This window comes from Toxotes jaculatrix, chromosome 11 (genome assembly GCF_017976425.1).
Source record: "Toxotes jaculatrix isolate fToxJac2 chromosome 11, fToxJac2.pri, whole genome shotgun sequence".
NCBI lineage: Eukaryota > Metazoa > Chordata > Actinopteri > Toxotidae > Toxotes > Toxotes jaculatrix.
This window is the reverse complement of record NC_054404.1, coordinates 20180640-20208082: the sequence shown is the minus strand read 5'-3', so window position 1 is coordinate 20208082 and position 27443 is coordinate 20180640. Positions and strand designations below refer to the sequence as shown.

At 40.7% G+C, this 27443-nt stretch overlaps 1 protein-coding gene across 1 annotated transcript in view; it reads left to right on the top strand.

Moving 5' to 3' along the window:
- The window catches only part of LOC121190107 (adhesion G protein-coupled receptor A3), a 140280-nt gene extending 116422 nt beyond the window's left edge, over nucleotides 1-23858 (top strand). Inside the window, exons 15-19 of the mRNA XM_041050693.1 lie at nucleotides 107-234; nucleotides 5231-5354; nucleotides 13889-14034; nucleotides 21850-21945; nucleotides 22415-23858. Coding sequence (XP_040906627.1) covers nucleotides 107-234; nucleotides 5231-5354; nucleotides 13889-14034; nucleotides 21850-21945; nucleotides 22415-23843 — 1923 coding nt within the window. The 3' untranslated portion in view covers nucleotides 23844-23858. The remainder of the gene's footprint in view (nucleotides 1-106; nucleotides 235-5230; nucleotides 5355-13888; nucleotides 14035-21849; nucleotides 21946-22414) is intronic.
- The last annotated feature ends 3585 nt before the right edge of the window (nucleotides 23859-27443 follow it).

Genomic DNA, 27443 nt, shown 5'->3' with positions numbered 1-27443 from the left:
GTCGCTGTGCAGGCCTTGTTCTTGCTCACTGATTATTCTTATGATTCTGTATTTATGATGACTTTTGTCTGATCCCCATTTCTCCTCTTTCTTTTTTCTGCCTCAGGATCTGAAGAAGGTGCTGTCTTTCCCCCCATACCCTGGGGAGTTTTTGCACCCGGTCGTGTATGCCTGCACGGCGGTCATGTTGCTCTGCCTCTTCGCCTCCATCATCACGTACATAGTGCACCACAGGTAAGAACAAATCACCACCTTGATTCCGTTGTAGTATACATTCAAAATTGTCATTCCTGTATTTCAGATCACAGCCAACGTCATTTCTACTCTCTTTGTATCTGGACACTCAAGGCAGATTCTTATGTAATCTCTTTATTCCTCTCCTTTTTTTTTTTAACCTTCATGATTTACAGTTTGTTTTTGACTCCTCTGTCACATGTGAGTGAGATGCTTTAGGTGCTTTACAACCCCATTACAAGTTATACTGGAACCAGAAATTTACATAATGACAATGCAGTGATGCCTTCCTCCATTTTTAAATCTAACTCTATTAACATTATTTTCACCGCAGACATAATGAGTACATTTATGTGCACATTACTATCCAGGTTTTGAGTTTTACCCTGATTTAGATGATATTTGGGATATGCTGTTTATATGGAACATGAGAAACATGGTTATCCATATCCCTGTATACATAATCGTAACAGTTTCCAGGTTTATGATCCTTTGCCTGCAGCTGTGTCTTGGTTCCTGAAGATCTCAGCTGCTTATTTCTGTACCGACTGAGTCACCTCTACTGTTTCAGAAAAACCTTTTGGCTGTCTGAACTCTTCTGCATTTACCAGTGTGTTGGATTTAGCTTCTGCATCTTATCTCGGTAGTGAAAAATGAAAACTGCAACACAATTTGTGATCTGCATTACTGAAGTCAGATGTTCTCTTTATTTCAGTGCTCTGACCATCATGAAATCAATTACCTTAATATTGTTTGACTGACTGCTGCATGACTTGAGTTGATGACACATCTGTGAGCGTGGCAGAGAAAGATCTGAAACCTGTGTAAAGCGTTTACATGCGACAGTGTCCTGATTTTTATCAGAGTGATCCAGCTAGCATATCCAGGTTTCATAAAATAAGGGTAAGGGCTTATCCGGTTTCTGAAACCAGGATTTGGTGGATATGGTGTCTACACCGGTAACCCATAACTGGAATACTTCAAAAACCTGATAATAACCAGGATACTTATGCATATGTAAACATACTCATTCACCAAGTGTTTTTCAGAACAGAAAGAAATTAATTCCAGTCCAAACTAGAGTGAGAACAGGCCCATATTTAAGATATGAAGCTGGAGCTTTTGTGGTGTGTGCCACTCACAGGGGAGGGTTAGAGGGTTTTTCTTTCAGCAGTGCTCACATTAACAAACTCCAGCACATCCTCCTCTTCCACACCTCCCTCTAGGCACTCCCCAACTCTAAAACACATCTCTGTTTAGTAACACTTTAGTTGTGTAGTATCACTCCAGATGACTGACAGTATCCAAGCCGTGAAGAACAGGGAAATGCTTGTTAAATGGGCAGAATGCGAGGGAGGCTGTTCAAGGACAGGCACAGTAGATAGTTCACGTTTGAATTTGTCACTTTCTCACTTCAGCTCTCTAACACATGCACACATGCATAATTTTATGCATACAGCATGTGCTGCTGGTTGTCTCTCTGCCAGCAAGATACGCCAAGATAGACTCTGTGATTATTGGTGCAGTGGCGATTCATGATGTATGAGCCAAGTAAGGAACATAGTGGTGGGTATCATGTCTTTGAACCCAGAAAGCTTTGAACACAGTTGGTGCAATTTGTGTCGAAAGTTTTCTCAGAGTCATGACTCAGTCAAAATGGGAAAGTCTGATGTCATAGACATACCGCTGGATACAGAGGAACTGGCTCTTTCCAGTAACTGCAGTCATTAATGCTCAAAAAGGATAAGCATACATAAATCCTCTTTAAAAAGACAGTCCCTATAGCTTCACATTACCTCACACATCCCATAAGAAAAACAACTAACTTGTTAATTTTTTTTTAAATTTTCTTTTACACTACATTTTGTTACAGCAATAAGGAATCAAGCATCATAAGCCTGTAATTGAAAGGAGCAAAAACATCCTAAGGTGTGTGCTGCCTGATTTGGTTAGTGAAAAAATAATTAAAAATAAGAACACAACAAGAAGCAAAAAAAAAATGATAGTAAAAACTATCAGAGCTGGAAGATCATTCAGTTATAGCATCTATCCTCTCAGCTCTCATCAGTGTGCTTTCCAACTGCAGCCCAACATCAAATGTCAGACAGATCAGCAGCAGTGTCAGGAGGTGGTAGAGACCAAAACAGGAGTAAAAATAGTATAAAAATATCTCTGTTCTTCAGGTTGGCAGAAACATGACTGAAAATGAGTTCTAATGTTACTCCATATCTACTGGATGTAGAAATAGGCAACTGTTTATCCACAATTTTCATAACAACTTTAGAAGCTGCTAATATGTAATGTTTAAAGCTTGTTTTTTTTTTTTTATAGTACATTGATAGACTTTATATATTGATGTTAGGAAAAACATTTATATATCATGTTATTGGTTTCAGCCATATAGCCCAGCCCTACTGCAGTGTCACTCCCTGCATTAGCATGCAGCTACTTCTATTTCTCCACTTAATTGTGCTGCTATCTGTAGTTGATGGGACTTTTCAGGATGTTTGGAATATGTCTTTCACCAATGAAACTACTTGGCTCAAACTAACCATTGTATAATGTGCCATATTATACTGTCCATAGCTTTATTGTTCCTTACAGTTGGCTCAGCAGCGGGTGCAGGGTGAGAGAGCAGATGCAGAGAGAGGACAGTTTTATTCCCCCTACCCTCTGGGAGATGGGGATATGGAGGGTTGCCAGGTTAATGTACTTGACCCAATGAAAGCCCAGAGCAGAGCCTATGAAAACCCTCTTCCAGGGAGGCCAGGAGCTGGCCTGATTTATGGCCTCTTTGCTGGATGCAGTTCAGTACCTGGACCACGGCAGAGGCATCGACAACAGCAGCTTTAACTCTCCCTCCCCTCACGCAGAGCAGTGAAGCCCAGCCCCAGACACGCCTCATAGCTCACTGCTGAGCCACTGCCTCATCTACAGTTGGCTCACGTGCACCCGGGGCTCCGCTCCTCCATTTTGGGGTGTGGAGATTTCCAGCACAGGGTTATATAATTTCAAATGGTGACAGTGACTGTACGGCTTAAAAGGAGGGAGCTGATAAAGGAAAGTAATTAAAAGAATCAATGGTCTGTTAATTCACACAGTACAACATATATGTTGGTGTTGTCTGACCTATTTATTCTATTTTCTAACAGCTGGATGGAAAGTGGTAATGTGGGTTAAGTGCCTTGCCCAAGGCTGCGTAACCCCCTGGCTGATGCCATATTTCATTGAGTGGATGTGAGTGCATAGTTTTACATTGCTGAAAGTTCAATTGGCCCAGCCAACTGGAAGCAATCTCTTTTTATTTCATCATCAAACCAGCGGAGTGATTCCTACTTGTGTGTATATACCACTACATGTACTGTATGTGTGAAAGTGGGTGAAGGAGCTTTGTAGGAAGATTGTACACTATAACACATTGTGTTCTTACTAGAATCAGTGAATAGTCCTTTGCCGGAGGCCCATCGTTCTGAAATAAAGATTATACAGTTTGTTGGACTTGTTACCATTTTGTCATCTGAGGATTATTCTTATCCTTTTGTATGCTACAGTATCTTTCACTGTGTATGTGTAGGGTTTGACCTTTTGCAAAAGTGTGTATTTTAAAATTGATTCTCTGGACTTTTAAAAAAAATTGTTTTCTTTTCATTGTCTCTAGATTTTAAACAATATTCCTGTTACCACTATTCCTCTGAAAGCTCAGTGAGAATGAACTGCATACTTCTGTCACTGAATGGCATAGATCTTCTTTGAGTGTTGTTGTTGTTTTAATTTTATCATAAAGAAAAATCTTGTCAGGAAACCATTCATTTTTTTATTTTCACCCTGTAGCCCTGTAAAAAAAGAAACAGAATGAAAGACTGTGCAGTCCTTACTGATTTTCCTTACTGAGTCTTTGAACTGTTTCTCAATCACACAAGATACACTGAAAAAGCAAAGTTTCTGCAGTTGATCATTCAGCCAATATTTTGTAATTCTCAGAACCTACAATAATTAGGCAGTTTGAGATTTTTAATGTTTGACTTTGACCACGTTTTTATATTTTGATTAAATTCATTAAATTGGAGATAGAGGACCAATATTTTAAATTCTCCAACAAACATTGTACTTTGTATGAATTTATCTTATGTACCATGGGCATAAATCTAAATTTATGTGTGTTCCTGCAATGTTACTGCTGTGATGTTCCACAAAGCCGTTATTGTATGACAGTTAATCATTAGGAGTGAATGTGCTTAGACCGTAAGTGATTTTGTGTGCATGGTGGATGACAATTGATCATGATGATGATGATGTCCAATAATTCCCCGGTTTAAGCTCTTGGAAATCCTGCCTCTCCCTGCCTCAATGTGCAAATGTGGCTAGTGAGACACATTTGCACATTGAGGCAGGGAGACATTATACACATTATACAATGAGCAGAGTAAAGCTTGCAAAGCTTTGTAATATAATATAAAATACAATATTGTTCTTTCTGGTGTGGTAAAAATCAAAAACGAGAAAGGAAATAACTTATTACAATTTTTAAAAGCACTTTACCCCTGTTCTGCTAAATGGTTTGCATTGACTCAAAAAAATCTGTCTCAGTTAAATCAATGGACTTATGTTTCCTCAACTTGAAAATATTACGTGTTAATTACTGCCTTACTTTTTAAAGTTGAGCTAAAGTTGAATTTTTTTCAGTGTACTTCAGAATATTTTGTTATTCAGCACATGCATTTGCAGTGGGGTCTGTAAGGGCTTGTTTATACTACTCAGACTCTATGAGCAGCATTCCCGGGCTCTCCTGTGGCTGTTAATCTATATGGCAGCAGCAAGGTAAAAGCAAAGGGCAATTTATGCAGACCCTGTAAAGGACTGGCTTAAATCATACGAGAAGTGACTGATGGGCAAAATACCTTGAAAACTGAATCTCAATGAGATTTTCATGTATGATAAAACATTGGATATATGGTATGTACCTGCTAATTTTTTGATTCTTGCTCTTTTACGGCAGCGCAATCCGCATCAGTCGGAAGGGATGGCATATGCTTCTCAACTTCTGTTTCCACACGGCTCTGACCTTCGCTGTGTTTGCCGGCGGCATCAATCGAATCAAATACCCCATCATCTGTCAAGCAGTAAGTGCATTCCCTTTTCATTCGTCCCACTCTCAAAGCTTTTCAGAAAATTGATTATGAATGTCTATTCAGGTGTTGGCAACCAGGGCACTGAGTGCAGTATGTGGATGTAGAGTAGCCCAGCTTTATGTGTCTTTCATGCTTCAGTGGCAAATATGGTCTGGTCACTCTTTTACTAAAGTGTTGGCACAGTGAGCCCAGATGATTCAGGCTTTCTCATCCTGAATGCGTTCACTCTCTGTCTCTCTGTTGTCTGACTGTGTTCTCTTTTGTTGCCTAGGGTTACTGGTGGGCGTTATGGCCCAAATTTTACATCACTTTTTGTGGATGTTTTGGAAAATGGCAGTATATACATTTATTTTTTTGTCATCTTTATCTTTTGCAAATGTTTTTTTTTCTCCCAAAATTTTCTAAGTGCCATTAATGTGTTATAATTCATTACCTGAAAGCATCACAAAATATAATGACATTTTGCACACTCATGCACACTTTGACACTGAACAAAAACAAAAAGCTTCCAGTGGTTACACTCATACATAGGTTTGGCTGTGGTCAACAAAGGCTTGGTGATGTTCCCACTCCTAGCAAATAGCGTCATAGATAATGCTGCCAAATGGTAGTTTTAGTTCTGTTCGTGATCGTCGATGTGTGGCATATCTCAGCAACTACTGGATGTATTACTATAACATTCATGGTCCCCAGAGGATGACTCCCACTGTTATCTCTTGTTTTTTCTTCTAGCATCACCAGCGTCACCAGCATGCCAGTTCATCCTAAGGGATGGCAATCCCAAACTGTAATAATTATAGGGATCACCTAACTTAATCTCGCACCATTATCAGGTCAAAATCTAGATTTATCCAGTATTTTGGCTTATGACTGAATACCTGCAAAACTAGAGGCATTCCCATCAGCCTCAGCTGTACTTAGTGTTAAATGGCCAGCAATACAGCATGCTAATATATTAAACTAATGTGATGAACAGCACTATACCTGCTAAACATCAGCATGTTGACATTGTCTGTGAGCATGTTAACATTCTGACATTAGCTCATTACAGCCTGACAGAGCTGTTTACATGGATGTAGACTCTGAGTCTTGTTTTAGACTCTGTTGTCTGCAAACTCATTCCATTGTTCTTAATGTGTTTGGAAATTAGTTTTACTTTGACTTCCATCAAGCCTCATCGCTCTTGCTTAAATAAAGGCATCTACATGGCTTCAGCTCGCAAAGTAATCATGCCCACGTTTTCAGGGACATAATGAGAAACTGTCAAGATTTTGTCTGCAAAATATTGTAAATAGACAAAGGGAAAAAAAGGAGTTATCTAAAGTCCCTCTGCATCGCCATAATTGTTACTGACACACGTTACCATCGACCACTGCCTGGTGATGATGGATATAGGAAACCAGCCCCATCTTGTGATGCAAGCTTTGTCGCTGCAGTTGGATTTTCTCACCCTTTGCAATCAGTATGTAGTCACATGGATGGTGCCTCCATCTCTGCAGCCCACAGTTATGAATGAGAGAGCGAGACTCGTGGAGGGACATGGAGATTTGGGATGCCAGGATAGATTTGGAAACAGGTCGGAGAAATGCTTTGTTGCCTGCTGGCTCTTCACTATTTTTAGGCTTTTATACAGAAAGAAAGGAGGATATGAAATACTGTATATTGTTTACTGTATACAATAAATACAGAATCTATTTTTAAAAAAGGGGATAATTGGAGTGTGTCATTAACAGAGAGAGCTAAAAAATGACAAATGAGATGGCCCATATGTTTGAGGTAGTGTGTGTCAAGATAACAGCCGGTGTCAAAAAGAGAGAAAGTGATACTAAGAAAACGTAATCTGTTACTTCTTTTACTTTTTCACATGGTTGGAAAACCATATGGTCCTGGTGGGTTTCATTTCCTGTTGATTGATAGCTGGACGTGTTCAGGTTGTGAGCATGAAACGTCAGCTAGAGCAGAGCTGTCCTCCACTGTCAGCTCACCACAGCAGGGGGGGGCATTTACTGTATGTAGCCGCAAAGAGATTGATGTACACTTCTTTTTTTTACTTTTCACTCAGGGTTTCAACTGCGTTCACTCACTCCCTGTTTGTATCAGTGGACCTTTTTTCGCTCGGTTTATTGTGAGCTGCAGTGCGTTTGGGACTCAGCTGCCTCTTCTGCTGTCACAAGCACTTTAGGTGGCCCCTTATTCCATAGTGTAAAGACTCCACCTCTACATGCTGAAATGCAGATTGTCATATTTCATGCTAGCTGGCTTTGCCTGAGCTGTCTAGCAGGAGGCTCAGCGACAGGGAAGTCTGCAGGAAGTCACCACTCGTGTCACAGATGTCAAGTCCACCACCACAGAAGTGACTGACACAAAACGGCTGGAGTTTGTCAGAAAATGCAGCTTCCCTCACTCACCTGCTGTCTACCCTAAGATCACGTTAATAACTTTGCCATATATAGTACCACCACGACTTGGTCTGCCGACAGACGTCTTTAGGATGAACTGCTTTGTCTAAATACGCCATACCATTGCAAGATCCATAGCTATCCAAACACTATGCAGTTTAAATAGTGTATTGATACTGTAAATTATCACCATTTTCTAAGGAGGCATGTTTTAATAAGCTGTAGCCATAGACCAATCAATAAACAAACAGATGATATCACTGATAAATATTGGCAATGGATTATTTGTGTATGCTACATCTAAACATATATGTATAAATATCCTAGACACTGGTCCAAGAGATGAAAAGAGAGGGATTTGGACATATAAAAACTAAAAAAATGATTTGAGTATTTAAAAATAGTTTTTGATATATTTTGGATATATTTCTGAACATTTAACACTTGGACTCAGATTAAAACTTGTACTGTACATTTTTCTAATTTCACTGTCTTTAATACTTTATAGACCAATACAGAGAAATTGTTAAGAACAACTTTTGGGCTGACAGACAAGCTGTTACTGGTGTATCCTCATTGTTTGCTATTTCTTTAAGGCATCTTACGTATTAGTTACTTACTTACATGAGAATCTTATTTATTAACTTGTTAACTTTTATAACTGGAGTTAGAGTCCGATCAAGTAATTGACAAAACTGACCTGCAGTTATAAATGTTAGTAAATCCTGGTTAAATGATTCATCATTACAATAATCTGTCATGCTGTCGTTCATTATAATCCGTTATTAAACGATGGATTTTGTTGTGGATTTTATCTTTATCTGAAGGTAAATGGTTGAACTGCTCGTTGAAGTCCTGATGAATTCAAGAATCGGTTAATCGCTTCCTTTTGCTCTAGAAAGCGCTAATAAAAGACAAAATGCATTTGTGTAATTTATTTATTTAATGTAAATTCAAAAATTCATTAATTAAAATGTATAAACCTTTCATAAAGCATACCTTATTATACCTGCAGGACCCATAAATCTTGCTGAAATAAGACCCTCCCCATCCACCCGTCTGGCAGTGTCAGTGCAGGTGTTGTTGGCAAAGCCAAGCAACTTAATTTGGCCCTGGTCCTGTCCTTCAACTTATTTAGCATTTGTTCATTTACCTAATTTTATCCTGGAGTCTTTGAATATTTTCTGCTGCTCCTCCTTTAGCCAATTACTGCTAACAGGGTAACTCTCTGCAGATTTAGGAAGAAGCCTAGATTGTGTGCTGTTCCGTTGGGATCGAGGCAGGCCCCACCAGACACAATTTAGGATAATTACATGACTGCTTGAGGAGATGTGTGATCACACGACGCGCATAGACACATACACACGTTCAGAAGCACACGCAGAAACACACAGTGCCTGCTGAGATCTCAGTGCTCCCCCCAATCATCCTACCTCCCCCTCTATACACACACATATGCCCCCCCCCCCCCCTCCCCTCCCAAGGGGACATATAAGTACATGCTCTCCCTCCGACAGAAGGAACTTCAAGGAGCTCTGAAACTAGCTTTGGCAGCTCTTGCAGCACTTCAAGCATGCACTCCCCACCCAGCCCTCAGTCCCTCACCGTCTCCACCTGCATCCCATACTCATCTTCCCTCTCTCTATCTGTACGCCACTTTTCAGTCTTGCACCGCCTCCTCGCTCACTGTGGCACTGTCGCTATGCAGCATCTTATGTCTTTATGGCCTCAAAGTCAAAGTCATCTCTAATCTCTATTTCTATCTTTTCTTCCAACACGGCTGACGTTGTCATTGACTTGAGCAACACCCCAGCTGTCACGTTACATCTTCTGTTTGCCTGTATTAAGCAGCAGCACTGCATACAGTATAGCCTTGCTTTCTCTCGCCTCACCTCATCTTACCTCAGACCATCAAAATTTGGATTACACATTTCAGTTCAGTGAGTGTGACCAGCGTTAAGTAAACTATTTACTTAGCAAAGACCTTGGCTAAGGATGTGAACTAGATCTGAGGCTAAGTCTGCCTGTCAGCTTAAAGACGCTATACAGAGGATTTCCTCATTAGTGTGCCACTGAAATTAGTTGTGACGGCAAACTCTGGCAAAAAAGAAAAAAAAGGGGGCTGTAGACATTACAGTATCTGCAGTGATTTACTTTGTACTTTCATTGGGTCCAATTTGAGTGTTCCTGAGCTCATTTGCCCACATGTAAAAGGCTTCCGGTAGGCTGGTTACTGATGCATCAAAAACAGTAGGGAGCTGATATAATGAATATTCCCATAGAAGACAGCTTAGAGGGGCTTTTGAATATAGCAATTGTAACAAATGCTAACATTGTTGAAACAATTCTTCGGGCAGTGTTATCTTTACAGAAAATGCCACGTTACACTTAAGCTAAAATTCAATTCAATGCAATTCAGTGGTTCCTGGGCCTCCTGCCGATGGCCGGGCTGGGCCATCAGCAGGACCATTCTTAAAAAAGGAAAAAAAAAAAAAGATTCCTGCGAGTAAGTCAAGGTAGACACAGATTTATCATGCGTCATTTTAATTAGCATGTTAAAAAGGAATTTCTTTTGAAAAACTGAATGATTGAGTGAGTTACTCACACTGTAATGACTTCCAGGTTATTAAATGGTTAGATTTATAGTCAAGAAACACTCTTACCCTCCCTATACTTACTGACAACATTGTTTGTACAGTTTTGTATTGTTTGTACCTTTTTTCTTCTGCTGTACATTTGCATACTGTCTGCTGTGAGGTGCTGTTTTACACTGTTAGTTCAGTTTCATTAATATTTTGAGCTGCTTGGTGACATCTGGCAGCCCTCTGTTTCCCTTGCTTCCTCTGTTTGCATTTTCTTCTGATTAAATTGTCACCGAATATTTCATATTCTACTGTTGGCGCATCTGATATATAAACATTGGATCCTAACCTACTGTATGTTGTATCTGATGAAAAAAAAAAGACACTATAGCATCAAATAAGTATAATTGAGCAGCATTGTGAGGAGACTTCTTAATAGCTTGTTGTTCGACTTCACGCTTTCTCTTCAAACAGAAAGTATAATAATGTTTATTTTATTCTGACATTTAACACTGAGAGCATTAGATTCATCAAAAGAATATTATGATGATACTGGTTATTCTGCTTTCCAAGTAGAATGGTAGTATAAAAAAAAATGAAATGCTTTGTAAATCTCTTTGTTGTTGATGAACTCTACTTAAATTTGAATTTCATTCAGAGAGCTGATGCTTTTGTCATAATGATGTGTTTCCATCTTTACTGCAAAGATGTTCAACTGTCTTTTTAGGAGATTAACTGTAGATATAGTGTATTATAGATTAAAATAAATTGTAAAACATAGAAGAAGAGATGGAATGACTTGTTTCAGCTCAGAGTAGACCTACTGTCAGGCTGCATATGGTTCCAACAAGTGCCATTAATAAGGTCAGGCAGCCTGTTTGTAGCCTGATGGGTGAAACCCAGGACCAAAAACAAAGTCAATGAAAGAGATTCATGTGAGAGTATTAGCATTTTTATCAAATTCGATCTTAGCTGGACAGTAAGAGTTTCGGGAGGGCAAAAACAGGACTTTAAAAATTGATGGGAATATGTCCTTCTCCCCCAAGTGCAAACTGAACTAAAATGTTATTATGTTATATACTATGTTCCATATTGCTACATAGGTTAAATAAATCAATAAACTAATATAGAAGTATCAAATGAATGTCTCCCTCATGTTTTAAACTGGCAGGTAACAGCTAACATAGCCCACATTTCCCTGCCTGAGTTCGGTGTGTTCGGAGAACACAACAAGCTTTTTGTGGTAACTGATTATTTCCACATTTCACATTTCAATTCACATTCTTTGTCTCTTCTTTGTGATGATATCAGGCATTGATGTGTTTTAATTCTGACATTTTTGTCTTGTCTTCATCTCTGTCTTATCACATCTGTTGCTATTTTACACAAATAACCATAAAAGGCCACTTACCTAAAAGCAGTGCAGAGCTAACTGGCTAACAATGACTCACCAGTTGACTGCATGTGGTGATAGAGTACGTGTGTAGGATTTCAGGCTGTAAAGGCTGTGTATTGCTACAGAAAGACACATGAGAGCATCACCACCCACTAACTTTTTGCTTGTTACTCTCCATTTTGTTTCACTGACCTTGCACATATGCAAAATAATAGCATAACTATTTGGCTGTCAAAATTTCATTAGTCCAAATCAAACAGTTTATTTTGTGGGTGTGCAGTTTCATTTATTTATGCATCATTGACACCCATCCTAAGTGATGAAAGAACGAGCTTGAGGTGACAGAATCTGTGGCTTTTTAATGGGGACGCACTGATCAGGTTTTTCTGGGGCCGTTTCCAGCTCCTGTTTTGTTAACTGGGTGATCATTGTGCTGCTCGCTGATCCGATCACTGACTGAAATTATGTATTTACCCAGATTCTCTACTAACAAAGACACATGAGGTGCAAGCACACGGCAGATATGAATAGTAAAATACCAAAATAGGACTGTGTTTAGCAGACTGTCCTAATCATAGCCGTGTGTTAATTAATAGGTCTTATCTAAACATACTTAACCCATCTAACCCCTGTTTTTTCTCTACCTCGTACCTGCTTAAATTATACTTTTTTGACAGTCTCAAGAAAGGATATTTAGAATTTTGAAAAATTCTGTGAAAAAGGGGTCTTTTATGTTTGGTCCCAGTTAACATTGTCACCAAATGCTGTACCAACAGCAAACCTGGAAACCTAGAAAAGCCTGTTTGGATAAAGTATTGGGTGAGGAATTTTCATTCAGGTGACTAGACACCATCTTTGTGTCCGGTAACCAGACCTATAATACATCCGTGAGTGCACTCAGGAAATAAGCAGCTGTTGTCATATGACTTTTTACACTGAACAGGTGACACTACTCAAATCTGTTCAGTACTAGTCTATACTGTATTATATTCGATTATTCTATTTAGAAACATTCATAAAGTACATTTATAGCTGAAAAGGGGATTAAATGGGTTACTGATAAGTTAGCACTGAATATGCTTGGTCTGTATTTTTAAAAAGTGCCAGATAGACAACATAGCTGTACTGTCTTATTTATACTGACTGCAGTGTAGGACATTAATCAGCCAGTTATGATCAATGTGTGCACCCCTACCTTTACCATACTCTTAAACTGAGCACCTCTCCTCTCCTATTTCCATATTACAAACACACTTCCCCTCTGTCTGTTCCTGGCACTAATGAAGCTCTGTAGTGTGCAGACTCCAGCAGCAGTGATTGACTTACCACCCGCTCTCTGCTCTCTATAACAGGCTCAAGGACACTTCCAATTAGCATCTGGACTGTGGTACACTTGCTTGGGTCCCTAGGCCTATCAGGCTGGAGACAAACCATTTGATTGGGTATCTCAGGTTTCCAGTACATCATGAACAGATTGACTAGGTGGAGAAAAGCCTCAGCGCATTTTAATTTTCTCCCTCTATTTTCCTTTCTCTCTTTTTTTTTCTCTGCAACTATCATCTCTCCGCTGTCTTTCTATAAGCTGGCAAAGCCTTTAAACAAAGTTAGATCAGTTCCCCTATTCAAACATAATTCATGAATATTAAAACAAAGAGGGATGGAGATATGTATACAGTGCATTTTGGAAAACAATCACACAGTGATAGTTGTCAACGTGACTATCATTTATATTCAGATTTGTTATGCACAGTGCACACCTCGTGTCCTCTAACTCAACTGATAAGGAGCTGCTCAGTATCCACCAGTATAACCTCACCATAATGCTCTTATCCTAGACAACCTTGATGATTCAGTAGCACTTTTTGAACCTGTCTTTCCGTTCCTGTACTATTGTCTTATAGTGAAGTATAAGACAAAGCAGTCAGGTCTAGAAGGAAAATGTCTATGGAGACACCCTTGGAGTGACATTGATAATTTTTTTTTTTGGGAGAAAGGAGTAGCAGCTCTTCCTGAGCATATTTTCTTTGAGTTACAGGAACTTAACCAAGTCTGACATTTTTCAGAGACACGCTGTACTGTATACGTATGATCAAAAGTTCATAAAAGTCAAAAAAATAACTTGATGTACCCTCTGCCCCCCCATCTCAGGTCGGGGTCGTGCTGCACTACTCGTCTCTGTCGACCATGCTGTGGCTCGGGGTGACAGCGAGGAACATTTATAAACAGGTGACCAAGAAGCCTCCGCAGAGCCAAGACGGTGACCCGCCTCCGCCCCCTAAACAGCCCCTGTTGAGGTAAGTACAAATGTCCCCTCAACCCTCCTCAACCCTGACTGCATCTAGATGGAAAAGTACATAAAAAGCTGTGTGTATGTATTTTGTGCCTGTGTGTGTGTGTGTGTGTTTGTGACCAGTACTTTTGATCTTTCTTGCACCGTCATTGCTGCTTGCTGTGTGTGTGTCTTCAGAGGCCAAGGACTGGTTCACTGCACAATTATTTGCTTTCTTATGTCTTTTCTTTCTGTCAGTACATGACCTGACAGAGACTGTGAGATGTATGTAGAAGTCGTAGACAATCACAGGCTATTCCTGTCTCAGCTTGTATTTACAGTGGTGACCAAAATATTCACATGTTTAAGGAAAAACACCAGTACAACAATATAAAAAGACAATGTTCCAATAGACGCTAAAGAAGAGGTTAAAGTCCAGCTGTAAAATTTTATAAGCGCAGGTCTGATAAGTCTCACAATGCAGCAGAAAAATTGCAGTAAATTATTAATATATTATTACATATATGAAATTATTTTTATTTATTATTATTTTTTATTTATCAGTGTGTAAGCAGCCTTTTACTGTTGAAGCTGGTCAAGATTAAGCTAGTTTTAACTACTTTATATATACACTGGCACAGTCCCCCTCGTTTACTCTCGGGGTTGTGTGATTATTTGGGTTGGAAGAAAAAACTAAGTTGTGCTACATTTATTCATTTTCTTTGAACTTTGGACTTGTCCGTCTGTCCATCCCGCTCTCCACTGGAGGGAATTTCATAACATCTGGCACAATCGTCCACTTGGACTCAAGGAGGAACCGATTAAAAAGGTCAAAAGTCAGGGTCATTGTGACCTCACAAAACATGTTTTTGATCGTAACTCAAGAATTCATATGCCAATTATGACAAAATACACTTTTTGTTAATACTTTGTCCTTCTCTCACCTACATGTGCAGAGGTGAGTGCACTCCACCACGTTGAGCGTATGCATATTTGTGTGTGCATATTTGATTCATGCTGGCTTATGTATTTTTTTCAGGTGTTTGCTGGCTCATGTTTCCTTTAGAGGACAACAAAAGCTTTCCACAAATGAGTTATTGCATCATTTATCTGCAGAGACATCCACAGCTAGTTTGCATTCATTCAAGCCTTGGGCTTTGTTCACTCTATTGTGACATAGCTGTCAGGTCTTCTTATTTATACCGTTTCGGCTCTCCTTATGGATTTCTCACACGTTTGCTCATGTTAAGAAAGTCACTGTCCGCCACAAGGGAAGACGTTTAGGTTTTGAAGAGAAATGATTCACTTAATGTGGAAATTAGGCTGATAAATGCCAGAGATTAGTGGAGTCCAGTGAATTCCTTGTAATTAGTCAAATTTCTACGGTGACTGACGTTCAAGGTGCAAACTGCTGCTAAGCAAATAACTCTGACAGAGGGAGTTCTGGAAGACTGATGAGCATTTGTCTGAGGTCTCCAGATAATATTTGTGATCAGTCAGTTCATTAATACCAGTAACTCATCACTACCGCTGACAATAGTGTTTTCCCGTCTCTCTCCGTTGATCATATGGTCATTTAGCTATTTTTGGATTCTCGTGAAGTTCAAAAACATTTTAACAGAAGAAATTTAAATAAAGCAACAGCTGGGTCAGAGGGAGCCTTAGAGGACTGACTAGCAGCTGTTTTAATCTCATCACCATTATTGCTGTCACCATTATGCTCCAGCCCAGCGATCCCTAGCCACAGGTACTTGTACCTCAGAGGGTGCTCCTGCTTTTGCTGGGGGGATATGTGGCACGATTAGGAATCACCAATGATTTGAAAAAATAGCAATTAGGATTTGATTAAAAAAACATGTCCACATATTGTGTTCAGGAGGGGAGAAAAACAAACATCCAAATAGGATTAGAAATTGGTGTGACGCTCTTTGGGAAATTTATTGTCACAATAACCAGTAAGCCACCAGCTACGACTGACTGACAACACAGCACGCACCTCACACAAACCTAAGACATTTACAACACCTTAGGGTTGTGTTTTTCTTGGTTTGTTTTTTGTTTTTACTGTTGGATAAATGGTTGAGAATACCAGCTTCTCCCATTTCAAGTGGCAGTACTACAACTCCAAGCTTGACCAAACCAACCGAAACACTTACAGTTCCATTGTTATATCCACTTAAATGTAATTGTTACCATACGCTTTAAAATCTATCGAAATGAACACTTTAGTTGATGAAGGCGTACCCAAGCTCATCTGATAGGGATGTATGTCTATATGAAGACATACATCTTGGGATTGGGATTCACTACTCTAGTCTGACGATGTGTCTTTTTTTGTAGTTTTAAAATATTGTGAAGCCTGAGATTTTGCAATTTTCCCAAACAGTGACAGACTTTCCCATGGGAAAGGGGTCACAGACTTTTGGACCCCACTGTATAGCTGGATAACAACACATTCTTGCCTGAAATAGCTGAACTGGGTCTGAAAGTAAATTTTTTGGCTCAGTAATTTTGTTTGAGGCTTCCTACTCCACTGTAAGGTATGCAGAGTGAATGTCAGGAGGAGGAGGAGGAAAGATGAAGAAGGGAACAACAAGACTAGGTCAAAGCCTATTTTATAGCTGTGCCACATATGGTCAGTGTGAGACATTTTTAAACCTGTTGTGGAACTGTTGTAAACAACTACTTTCTGTGGGAAGTAGCTAAAACCTACTTGAAAAGCCAAATTCCCTATAAAGCTTTCATTTACATGTTTTTCTATTGTCAGACAACAGAACAAGTATGAAATAGTGACTGAAATGCAGCCCATTAAGATACATGTTAACGAGCAGTCACTTCCAAACCATTCCTAAGCTGCTGCTCTGCTCTGCTAAAATCCTGATTTTATGACCGCAACGTCGTTTATGTACAGTGTATGGATCCACCCAACAACCTGTTACTATGGCATCGACCCAGTGCTATAACTAATTACCTCAGTTCCCCAGGAGGCTGCTGAGCCAGGAGCTTTATCACAAATCTAAATGTATTTAACCTTTTGACCCATTTAATTCCTGTTTACCTAGACACATACATCAGATTTAATTTCTGCTTTTTGTGATCCCCCCCGCTATTTCTCCATTTCATTCCTTCTCTGCTTACTCATGACATTTGGTATGTTTAAGAGGATTCACTTTTGGACACATGCAGTGCTCTTCTTCTGCAGTGAGAAGGTGCTGTGTGAGCTCTTCTGCACATCGCTGAACTCCAGAAGCCCGAAAAAGAAATCCTGTTTGGGGAAGGTTTGAGAGCGGAGTTACAGAGGCAAACACGGGGTGCACCATAACAAATGCATGTTTGTCATTTAATCTTTTATTCAGTTTTAGAGTGCCGTTTTCTTAAAGCTATTGGAAAATATCAAGTGCTGTTTCAGTTCCCCAAATATTCTTGAACATTGTGAAATATTTTGAAGAAGATACAGCAGATGACCCCAGACGAAAATAATTTAAATGTGGAGCTGCACTGGATGTGAACCCTACTGGAATATCTTACTCACTTGCTTTTTAGAATTGCTTTTCATGGGGGTGTTTTAGAGGATTATTGTGACACATGTAGCATGTGCATGGGCATTTATTACCCATACAGCCTGAAACTAATATCTATAAAAATCTATAATTAAGCAGTATCATATGTCTGACATTATTAAAACTGGAATCTGCTCAATAATGTATTGCTAAAGAGTCACTGAGAATAAGGTCCCCATCAGATAAGTATCCCCTCAACCTATAAGCACCACTTTCCTTGCAAAGCAAATCCTCAGACACCTGCGTGATTTGGGGGGTTTTAATATGGAACGTTCTTGAGGCTCTCCCATCATGCACTGCTTGTGAATGAGATAATTTGTCTGGGGGCAGGCAGAGGGATCGTGTGGCGCGGCAGTCAAGTTGATCCACAGTGATTGACTGTAATGCTCCCCGTCAGACAGGCTCATGCAATGAGACTTAGCAGCTGGAGACAAATCAATTTCTCCTCTGAGCATCCCCCCTCCCAACAACCAACCCATTCCTCCTCATCTACCTCTTTTCCTGTCCCTCCACTCCTGTCAGCATCTGATGGCATATCCAGCAGACCATCACGCTAACCTTTGTCAGAAATCTGCTTCACCGTGTTGGACCACACACATTAAACTCCTTTGTTCGTGCTATTATCTGACAGTTATCTGGTGTTATAGGTGCAAATCATTCCTCTAAAACAGCGCCTCAGAGAGAACATTTTTCCTTCAGTATAGAAGCTCTAACATCTGTTAAACATACCAAAAGCATCTCCTTTGTGATTTTAATATTATTAACTGCAAACAGGCAAATTCACACGTTAGAAAGTACAGCTTAGGAAACAAAATAAAATTATACTACAAGTACACATTCCTCTGGATTTAGATGTTTTAGTAGACTCAAAGGAAAAATGGTAAGTAGTAGAGGCTGACCATGCATGAACTATGATATATATATATATATATATGAAATGGTCTAGTGAGGTAGAATATCTGTCTAAAATCATAAAATATACTAGATTGGTATATGAAATAATTCAACATTTTGGGAAATACATTTGGTTGTTTTCTTGCCAAGCCACATGAGAAGACTGACACCACTCTCATATCTGTCCATTAAATATAACTTACAGCTCAGTGGCTTAACTTAGCTCACTGGAAGTGGGAAACAGCTGCCTTGGCTCTGTCCACAGGGTATCAATATCTGCCTGGCCAAGAAATAGTCCAGCACATACCCTTAAACCGCAACCTTAAATTTTTACAATTTCAATTTTTTTTTATTACATTAAATGCGATAAATTTGTTCATTAGTGAGCTTGAAAGATGCTAGTGGCTCAGTTCTGTTACTTCAGACTGAGCCAGGCTAGCTGATTTCCTCTGTTTCCAGCCTTCACGCTAAGCTAAGCTAAGCTAAGCTAAGCTAAGCTAAGCTAGCCAGTTGCTGGTGCTAGCTTCATACCGTACGTCACAACAGTGGTATCAAGCTTCTCATTTAACAAATGAACAAAATAGCTTACTTCCCAAAAACTATAGCTTTAAAAAGAAACTCATTTTGTTCATTAAATGGCATTTAGACATGCATGTATTAGTCTAAGTTGAGTATTTGCATTACATTGTTTCATGGCCCAGTTTTACCCATAAGCCTTTGCCCTGTGCTGGAGCTGTATGATCATCGGTTGTCCCTAGCAATGTGCTATGTATATCCTGGAGCAGGTCCAGAAAGAGGACAACGCATAGTCACAAAACAGAGGACAGTGCATAAGCAGAGGAGCAGGGATGGGCTGGATAAAAGGCACTTCAGGGTCTATTTATATCAGATGATTACTGTTCCTAAACTCACTGAAAGGCACAACTCTGCATACACAGCCATTTTGTTAGAGTTTGAAGGCCTCCTTTAATAGAATGACCAACAAAAAAAAGAGTGTTTGAGCAAAAGTGTGCAAGATTTGTGTGTAGGTTCACACAAGAGTGAGGGTAATGGCAAGAATTTTAATGTGAAGGGGAGGATTTTTGAATAAAAACAGGACAGCATGTCGACGATAATTTGATCAACTATGCAATGCATTTTTTGCATGTATGCTACATGTGTTTTCTTGGTCACAGAGCTGTAGGGAATGTAAGAAGGCTTTCTTAAGGGGGATAAAGGGGAATGAGGGTTATAAAGCACAGGGTGCTTTAACATCCGCTAGTTCTTCTCATTTATGCTTATCTGGCTGACGGGTGTGTAAATGGCTTTCTGTTGGTGGAGGGTCCCCCGAGGGAACTGTTCCACTCAGAGACAGTGACAGGCCAGTAATGCCGCCACCACCCCCACCTTTGCCTCCCCATCCCATCATCCAGCCACCCAACCAACCCTCACCAACCAGCCCAGACAAACATCGTGATTGTAATTGAATTTTTGGGACAGCTGCTATGTGACAGAGGACAGGTTGGGAGAGAGAGAGACAGAGAGAGGGACAGAAGGGAGGAAACTGTGGATGAAGATGGAGTGGTGGAGAGGTTAGAGCAGTGACAGAGGTTGAGATTGAACAGGAAGGAAGAGGAAATAGCATAGTGTTTTATAGCAAAGTGGATGACAGTGCAGAGCGAGGACACAAGTGCAATGTAGAGAGGAAGCTGCTGAGGATTAGCTTTGTTTCTGCACTGAATTCTTAAAGCTCACAATACATTTGCTGTGACTCAAACATCAGAATATCTTCCGTAAGGAAAAATCCAGTTTTGCACAATGTAATCAGAACTAAATATCCCCTTAAGTATGGAGGGGTATACTGTAGTGTTGTTAAGATCATGTTATTTTATTTCCTTTGTGTCATTTTTTTCAGACTCTCTTCTAATCTTATATAACCTTTATTCAGACAGGTGATCTCATTGACATCAAGATCTCTTTTTCAAGAGAGACCTTAATTCACATCCTAATGTACAGCTGCCACCACATGGGCATAACTGCATCCTGTGGATTGACAGCATTCATTTCTGAGGATCAACACAACCGTGATTTCCTACACAAATGTATAGTTAAAAGCATATGTGCATCAGTGCCTTTAAGCTGTGCAGCCCCCTTAGCCATTACAGTTGAACCACAGCAGGACACTGTCACAAGGGGCTGTGGCCAAAAAAATGCAGGGTCGTCTGGAAAAAAAAAAAATTGAAACTGACTCAACTTTTGCTGCGCCTTCATCCAGCTCCTTGCTGGATGAAGTGCAGCTGCAGCATTCCTGAATGAAATAGAAATGAATGTCACATTTCTATTTCCCGCCAATCGTTGCAAGGAAAGATAAAATGATTGCTACTGTATTAACTTTCCAAAGTTGTAAAATCCTGCCTCATGGTATTATGAACAGTTGTGCAGTGTTTTTGTGTCTGATGAGACTTGAAACTCATACATCTACAGTATTACACAGACTGACATCCTACATTGTATTTTATTGTCTCATAGGTACCTGAAACAACACACAACACCAACACAGTCCTTTGTGTTGTTTAAATGCTGCTCAACCTGTCAGTATGTTTTGTTTGGAAGGAGGAGATCATTGCTAGTCAGACTATTCCAGCGTACTTGAAAATGTTGATTCTTTCTTGGTTCATCTTTCAAGAGACCTGCCGTCTGCATGGCATGAGAAAAATAATTCTAACTAACCTGAGGAAACAAACTCAGAATTCAAGGCTTCACCAGTTCAAGTAAAAGAAAAAAAACTTTCTGGGGCTCGATAAGCCAAACTGAATTTAAATTTACTATCCACCTCTGCTCAAGTCCAGGTTTCTTTTCAGGTCTCCTGTGCTTTTATGAACAGCAGATGCCGTAAATTGCAGCAGTGAGTGCTGACGGGGGCAGCGACAGGAAACAGATTTGTTTCCATAACAAATTTTACACATTGTTTTGTTGCAAAGAAAACAAACTGTTGGTGTGATCGCACCCATAGACTGTGATCACAAACACACTGAAAAGCTCAAAAGTTCACACATCACTGTTCAGATTTTTTTTGTGATGGTATTTGAGGAAAGAGGGGAGAGGATATCTGATAACTATCTCCTCTCATCTGTTCCTCAGTGTCATGGTTTGTTCCTTAAGTTGAGAAGAAGCAGAGTTATTTGGGGGTCAGAACTTCACTCACTGCACAAGTCTATAATCTTATCTTGTCACTTTGTCTGTTTGGATCTTTTGGTTATAATCCCTCTTTCGTGTGTCTAATACTATTTCTGTGTGCTGTTGTAATCCAGATGTGAGATACAGGATTTGTAAATGCCCTTCCACACCAAACATTCTTATGCTTTATTATTTTCTCTGCCTCTGTTTGTCCCTCTGTCATCTCACAGATTTTATTTAGTCAGTGGTGGAGTGCCCCTCATCATCTGCGGGGTCACGGCAGCCGTCAATATAGACAACTATGGCAGCGGGGAGCAAGCACCGTAGTAAGTCCTCAATTTGCTTGTTCTCTCAAGGTTAAATTACACCCTCTGTTGATGTTTTGCACCATTTTATACACCTCTACAAAGTACTTTCCTCATTAAGTGTTATTAATTGCTTCCAAAAATAAACCCTCATTTGATTTTTTCAAAGAAAAGGTGCATGTGTGTATACGTAAACAATATGTGCACACACAAATACACACACACACACACACACACATTTCATTTATGCTTTTATTTCCCTTTGGTGGTTGTGTGTTTGAATTAGTTTTTCTCTGCTGAGCAAAAAGCAACAACTTAAATGTTGTGTGGTTATATAAACGCTGTTTGCACTGTGGCTGCAAATTATGAAGCTACAGGTGCCACTGGATACTTGTTAAAACAAATAGAGGTTGTAACATTCAGATGATTTTTGAAAAAATGTGAATATAATCAAAGCATTGAAATACACTGGTATTCGTGTGTGTTGCAGCTGCTGGATGGCATGGGAGCCCAGCCTGGGAGCCTTCTTTGGCCCCGTGGCCTTCATCGTCCTGGTGACATGCATCTACTTCCTCTGTACCTTTATCCAGCTGCGGCGACATCCGGAAAAGAAGTATGAGCTCAAGCAGCTGACAGAGGAGCAGCAGAGGCTGGCTGCCGTCGATGTGCCGACCCACTGTCACCAGGGAGCCGAGCCTGGAGCCCTGACGGCTCCACCCAGCGGGAGCTCCTGCCCCGCTGGCTGCCCAGGCGTTCCCATCAACCCCGCGCTGCTGGCCAATGAGCACTCCTTCAAAGCTCAGTTAAGAACAGCGGCCTTCACCCTTTTCCTGTTCCTGGCCACCTGGACTTTCGGCGCACTGGCCGTGTCACAGGGCCATTTTCTGGATATGATCTTCAGCTGCCTCTACGGTGCCTTCTCTGTCACCCTTGGCCTCTTCATCCTCATCCATCACTGTGCCAAGCGTGATGATGTCTGGCATTGTTGGTGTTCTTGTTGTCCTGGACGACGTGCCAACGCCTGCTCTGGTGCCCATGGGCCTGCTCAAGCACGGCCTAAGGTCAACGTGAATGGAGATACCCCCGGGCATGGCCATGGTCACAGCCACTGCCACCATGACTCACCGTGTCAGGGTAAAGCTCTGATGAGCTGCGGTCATGGCAGTTTAGGTCACTGTAAACATGCCGCCCTTCCATCCTCGCAAAATCATGTGACTTGCCTGGCACCGGTGACGCCATGCTGCGCTGCCCTGCATAGCCAGCAGCTGATGGAAGAGGAGCCTGCGGCAACTCACGTTCTGCTACACGCTGACCCTGAGGGTTACAGGCCGGGGATCCAGTTGCACCCCTGCCTAAAGAGCAGCACCAGGACTAAAGGCCGTCATTTCAGCCGCCGGTCCGGGTCCGGCGCTTGTGGAGCGGGGAGTGAGAGGGAGTACGCCTATCACATCCCCTCCAGCGTGGATGGAGGCAGCGTGCACAGCTCACACACTGATAGCCCCCACAGCACACATGAGCGTCACACCCACATCTGTCCACATCTGGCCCACGAAGGCCACCATGATGGGCATCACACATGCCACGCCGCTGCAGCCACCACGCACGAGGCCCTGGCATGCCATAATCCTTGCCACAGGCATATCTGCTGCGCCAAGGCAGACCTTCTCCCTTCTCTGTGCCCAGCAGAGGCGGGTGACACAGGCGTTTTCCTGTGTGGCTGCGGCAAAGTGGCCGAGGAGGACCCAATGGCAACACATCACCATCTGGAGATGCACGCCCCGCGCAGACAATCCTACCCTCAGAACCCGCCCAATCAGAATGGGATTCTAAAAGGGGGCCTGCATGAAGGACTCCTGTACACCTCGGACAGCACAGGGAATATACGCACTGGACCCTGGAAGAATGAAACTACTGTGTAGTGTGGGAAGGGAAAAAAAAAAACAGGGGAGATAGGCAGCACACCTCTGTCTCGTCTCGCCAAAAATAAACCCCTCGCCTCCCTTTCTAGAATTAAAAAAAATGAATTGAATAACATTTTAAACATCACAATCAGCGTGGGATATTTTTATTTTGATGTCCTCATGTTTTTATGTGTGCTGTTGTACTGTACAGAAATCTGATATGTCAGTGCTCCCTGTAGAGCATCCATTCACAGAACAGAATCTCTCCCATCAAGAATTTGTGAAATATGTGTCACATCAAACCATCAGATGTAATTGAAGGTATTTCCATTGTTCCATAATTACTACAGATCTCTCTCTATATATACAAGAAAATGAATGGTTGTATGTATGAATATGTGTGTGTTAGTGCTCAAAGGCAACACGCTGCAAGATTTTTTTACACTTTGAATCTGAATCCATCAAATAGTCCATGATGACAGTGAACCTCCAGTACTTTAAAGAACTCTTGGCATCCATGTTTTAGACGACTAAACCAGCAATTTTAGACTCCATGGGTATTTTTGCCATTCAGTCAAGCAACTGTGAATATCTACTAGAGATTTTCTAAATAATATACAAAGATACTGTCGCTTGCCAGAGATGTGTGGATGCCAGTTAAGTTGTGAAAATTCAAAGCAACAGAAAAAGTGAACTCAAGCATCCTCTTCCAGGTTGGTATTGATTGTGCTGTCTGAATGATGTCTTCACTGTTGTGCTTCTGTTTTTTTTTTGGTTTGTTTTTTTTTTCTGGAGAGAAGTAAATAACGACAGCGTAAACAGCAACAGCGTGGCCATTGTGAATAGAGAGTTGGTGTCACTGAGTCATTGGATCCAGTGCGTTTTTTTTAATTTTTTTTTTATTAACACTGTGCCACACAGAGCCGAGTCCTCACAGCCGAGTTCATTGCCAAACTAGCGTGCGGGTGTTTATTCTCTTCAGCTCAGCTGGCACATGCTACACGTGACATTATAAGCATATGATTCTTTATAAAAAGCAAACACTCAAACGTTTTAGGATGAAGAGAGTGTGAATGTGATTATAGAAGAAACAGCAAGCAGCTTAAATGTCACTGTGGGAAACCTGCCTGTGACCGATGTCCTTCTATTTTCCCTCTTAATAAAAACTAATAAAACATTTCAGCCTCACCCACCATTGGCTAAAGCCACAAAATGACACATGGCAGAAATCAGTGGAAATGCAGTCCCTTTATAGTTTTATTTATTTTTTTATATTTGTCTCATAAAAACCCCAAAGCATGCATGCCTTGTTGTAGGTAGCTAAGTGCTATATTTTAACAGTGTAAATGAATGCTCGTCCACGAACATATTATTTGCCTTGACCCGACTGCTGCAGCTTGCCATGTATCATTTTTGTCACACGCTTGGATTAAGCCTAGTTTCCAACAAAAACTGTACTATTTCCCACCGGTAATCTCCATTTAACGAGACTTTAAGCTTAGGTTTATACTAGAATCCAGTCCAGCAAGTCGTAATTCTCCCAGTTCTGCTTTGGTGGATAACTTGTGTCAAGAGAGGCCAAGGTTGAAGAATGGATCTTTTTATTTTTATTTATTTCTTTTTTGTAACTTGAAAGAGAAGTCAAATGAGGCTCTGCATTGGTTTAGAAGCACTTGTTTGTTTTCTGAATGGTGATATTTCGTATGATGCTCCAGACAAAACCTGTCATACATGTCGTCAGAAAAGCCAAACTTTTAAAAGATGTACACCCAAGCAGCGCATATAATCTCACAGCTAACCCTGCTCTAGCTAAACCACCTCAGCATGCACACCATCTCTTTATCCATCTTGTGCACTCTTGTCCGTGTATATAGAATTGGTTTCTGATGAATTATTTTATATGAGATTTAAGATATTTAAGAATAAAATAAGTCTATATGTAAAGAAAGTTGTATGGGAAAAAAAACAGTCCTCTCAATGTTACTACTCAGTATCTGAGTTTAGAAATGTCTTTTGTTTTCAAATGCCTTTTTCTGTTGCAATCTTAGTTGACTTCATAAAGTATGCAGACTCGCCATGTGTTGTGAGACGTATCCTGTCATATCAGAAATAGAAATGCACTACACATAACATTTGGCCTGCCAGAATAGAATTTGTCACTTACAGTAAGTCTGTTATAGAAATGTTTGTTTGAACAGAAATATTTGAATTTAAAAAGTGACTTTAACAGAGAAAAGAGAAATATCAATGTGATACTCTGTTTGGATGGCAGGCTTTTGAATAGTGAAAGGAGGCCCTGGTAGACATCAGAAATGATGCATGAGCCTCATAGCTTTGCACAAGGCCAGTGGAGTTATTTCCAGGGTCTGGGACAGAATGGGACATTATAGTCCCAACTTATGAGTCATAAAACAGTAGCCCACAATTGATCATACAATATGGGCTCCTTTGAGCCACCTTGGATGCTGGCAGTTAGTGGCCCTGGCTTTATAGTTATTGGAAAGGGGATTTGTAACAGTATCACAACAAAACATTTGAAATCAGCTTCTCCCACAAAAACCCGCATTAAACTGAGAGAACATTGGTCTAGGTTAATTGCTGTACAACATGTGTATTTGCTGGTGGTGTGTCTTAGGAGCAGCCTGAGCTTTTCAGTGTGTGGGACGATGTGTTTGGTATCATAGGCCACAGTAGGCCACCTTTTCTGTTGTCATCAGTAGCAGATGTACTGCCCTAAACGAGCTTGCTGACTTAGTTTCGGCTCACCAGACGGCTGCTGGAATATTCACCTGTGGTACTGTGACAAAACCTAAAGCCAGTTTTCACTTTTTTCTACATTGACACAGATTCCAATAAATGTATTTTTTCACCATGCAACGGATGAGAGCATCTTTGGCTCATGTTTGTTTGTCTGCCACGTGTGTGCGTGAGCAGAGAGTGTACACTTAACTTGTATGACGATGGACGTGAGTGAAAGAAAAAGACTTTTTTTTTTTTTTTTTTTTTCAATTCTCGCTGTACTGTGTTTATTTCTTCTGACAGCATGATGGAGATTGAGATGTCTTTAGGAGCCACCACGGGGGAGGAATTCAAATGATAACAGGCTTGACTGCCACTGTGTGTTTGGGTGTGTGTGTGTGTGTGTGTTGTGCATGCCTGGACCTTGTAAACATACATGCACAGACATCCACATGTGCGCACACCGCCCAAGAAATGAGATATCGTGTCTTCCGAATCACACACAGGCATGACAGGCCATGAAACACCTGAGCACATTTAATATGCAGCTTGATTTTTTTTTTGTTTTTCTTTTCTAAGGCCACACGATTCTCTCCCCACCCTCCCGACCATCAGATTATTCGTCTGACTGAAAGCCTTGTGAGATGTCAGACCCCATCTCTCCGTCTCTCTCTACCATGAAGACCCAGACTGAACATGAGTACTGCAGGGTGTCCATGAAAGGTGAGTCATGGATGTCTAAAGCAGATGCTCTCCAAAAAAGCTAAATTATTTTGTGTGTTGCAGTGCCGGATGAGATGCAGTGGTGATTATATAGATAATGAGTATCAGGCTACAATGGCTTTAATTACCAGGGGTGTCTTTCAACCAATGAGTGTT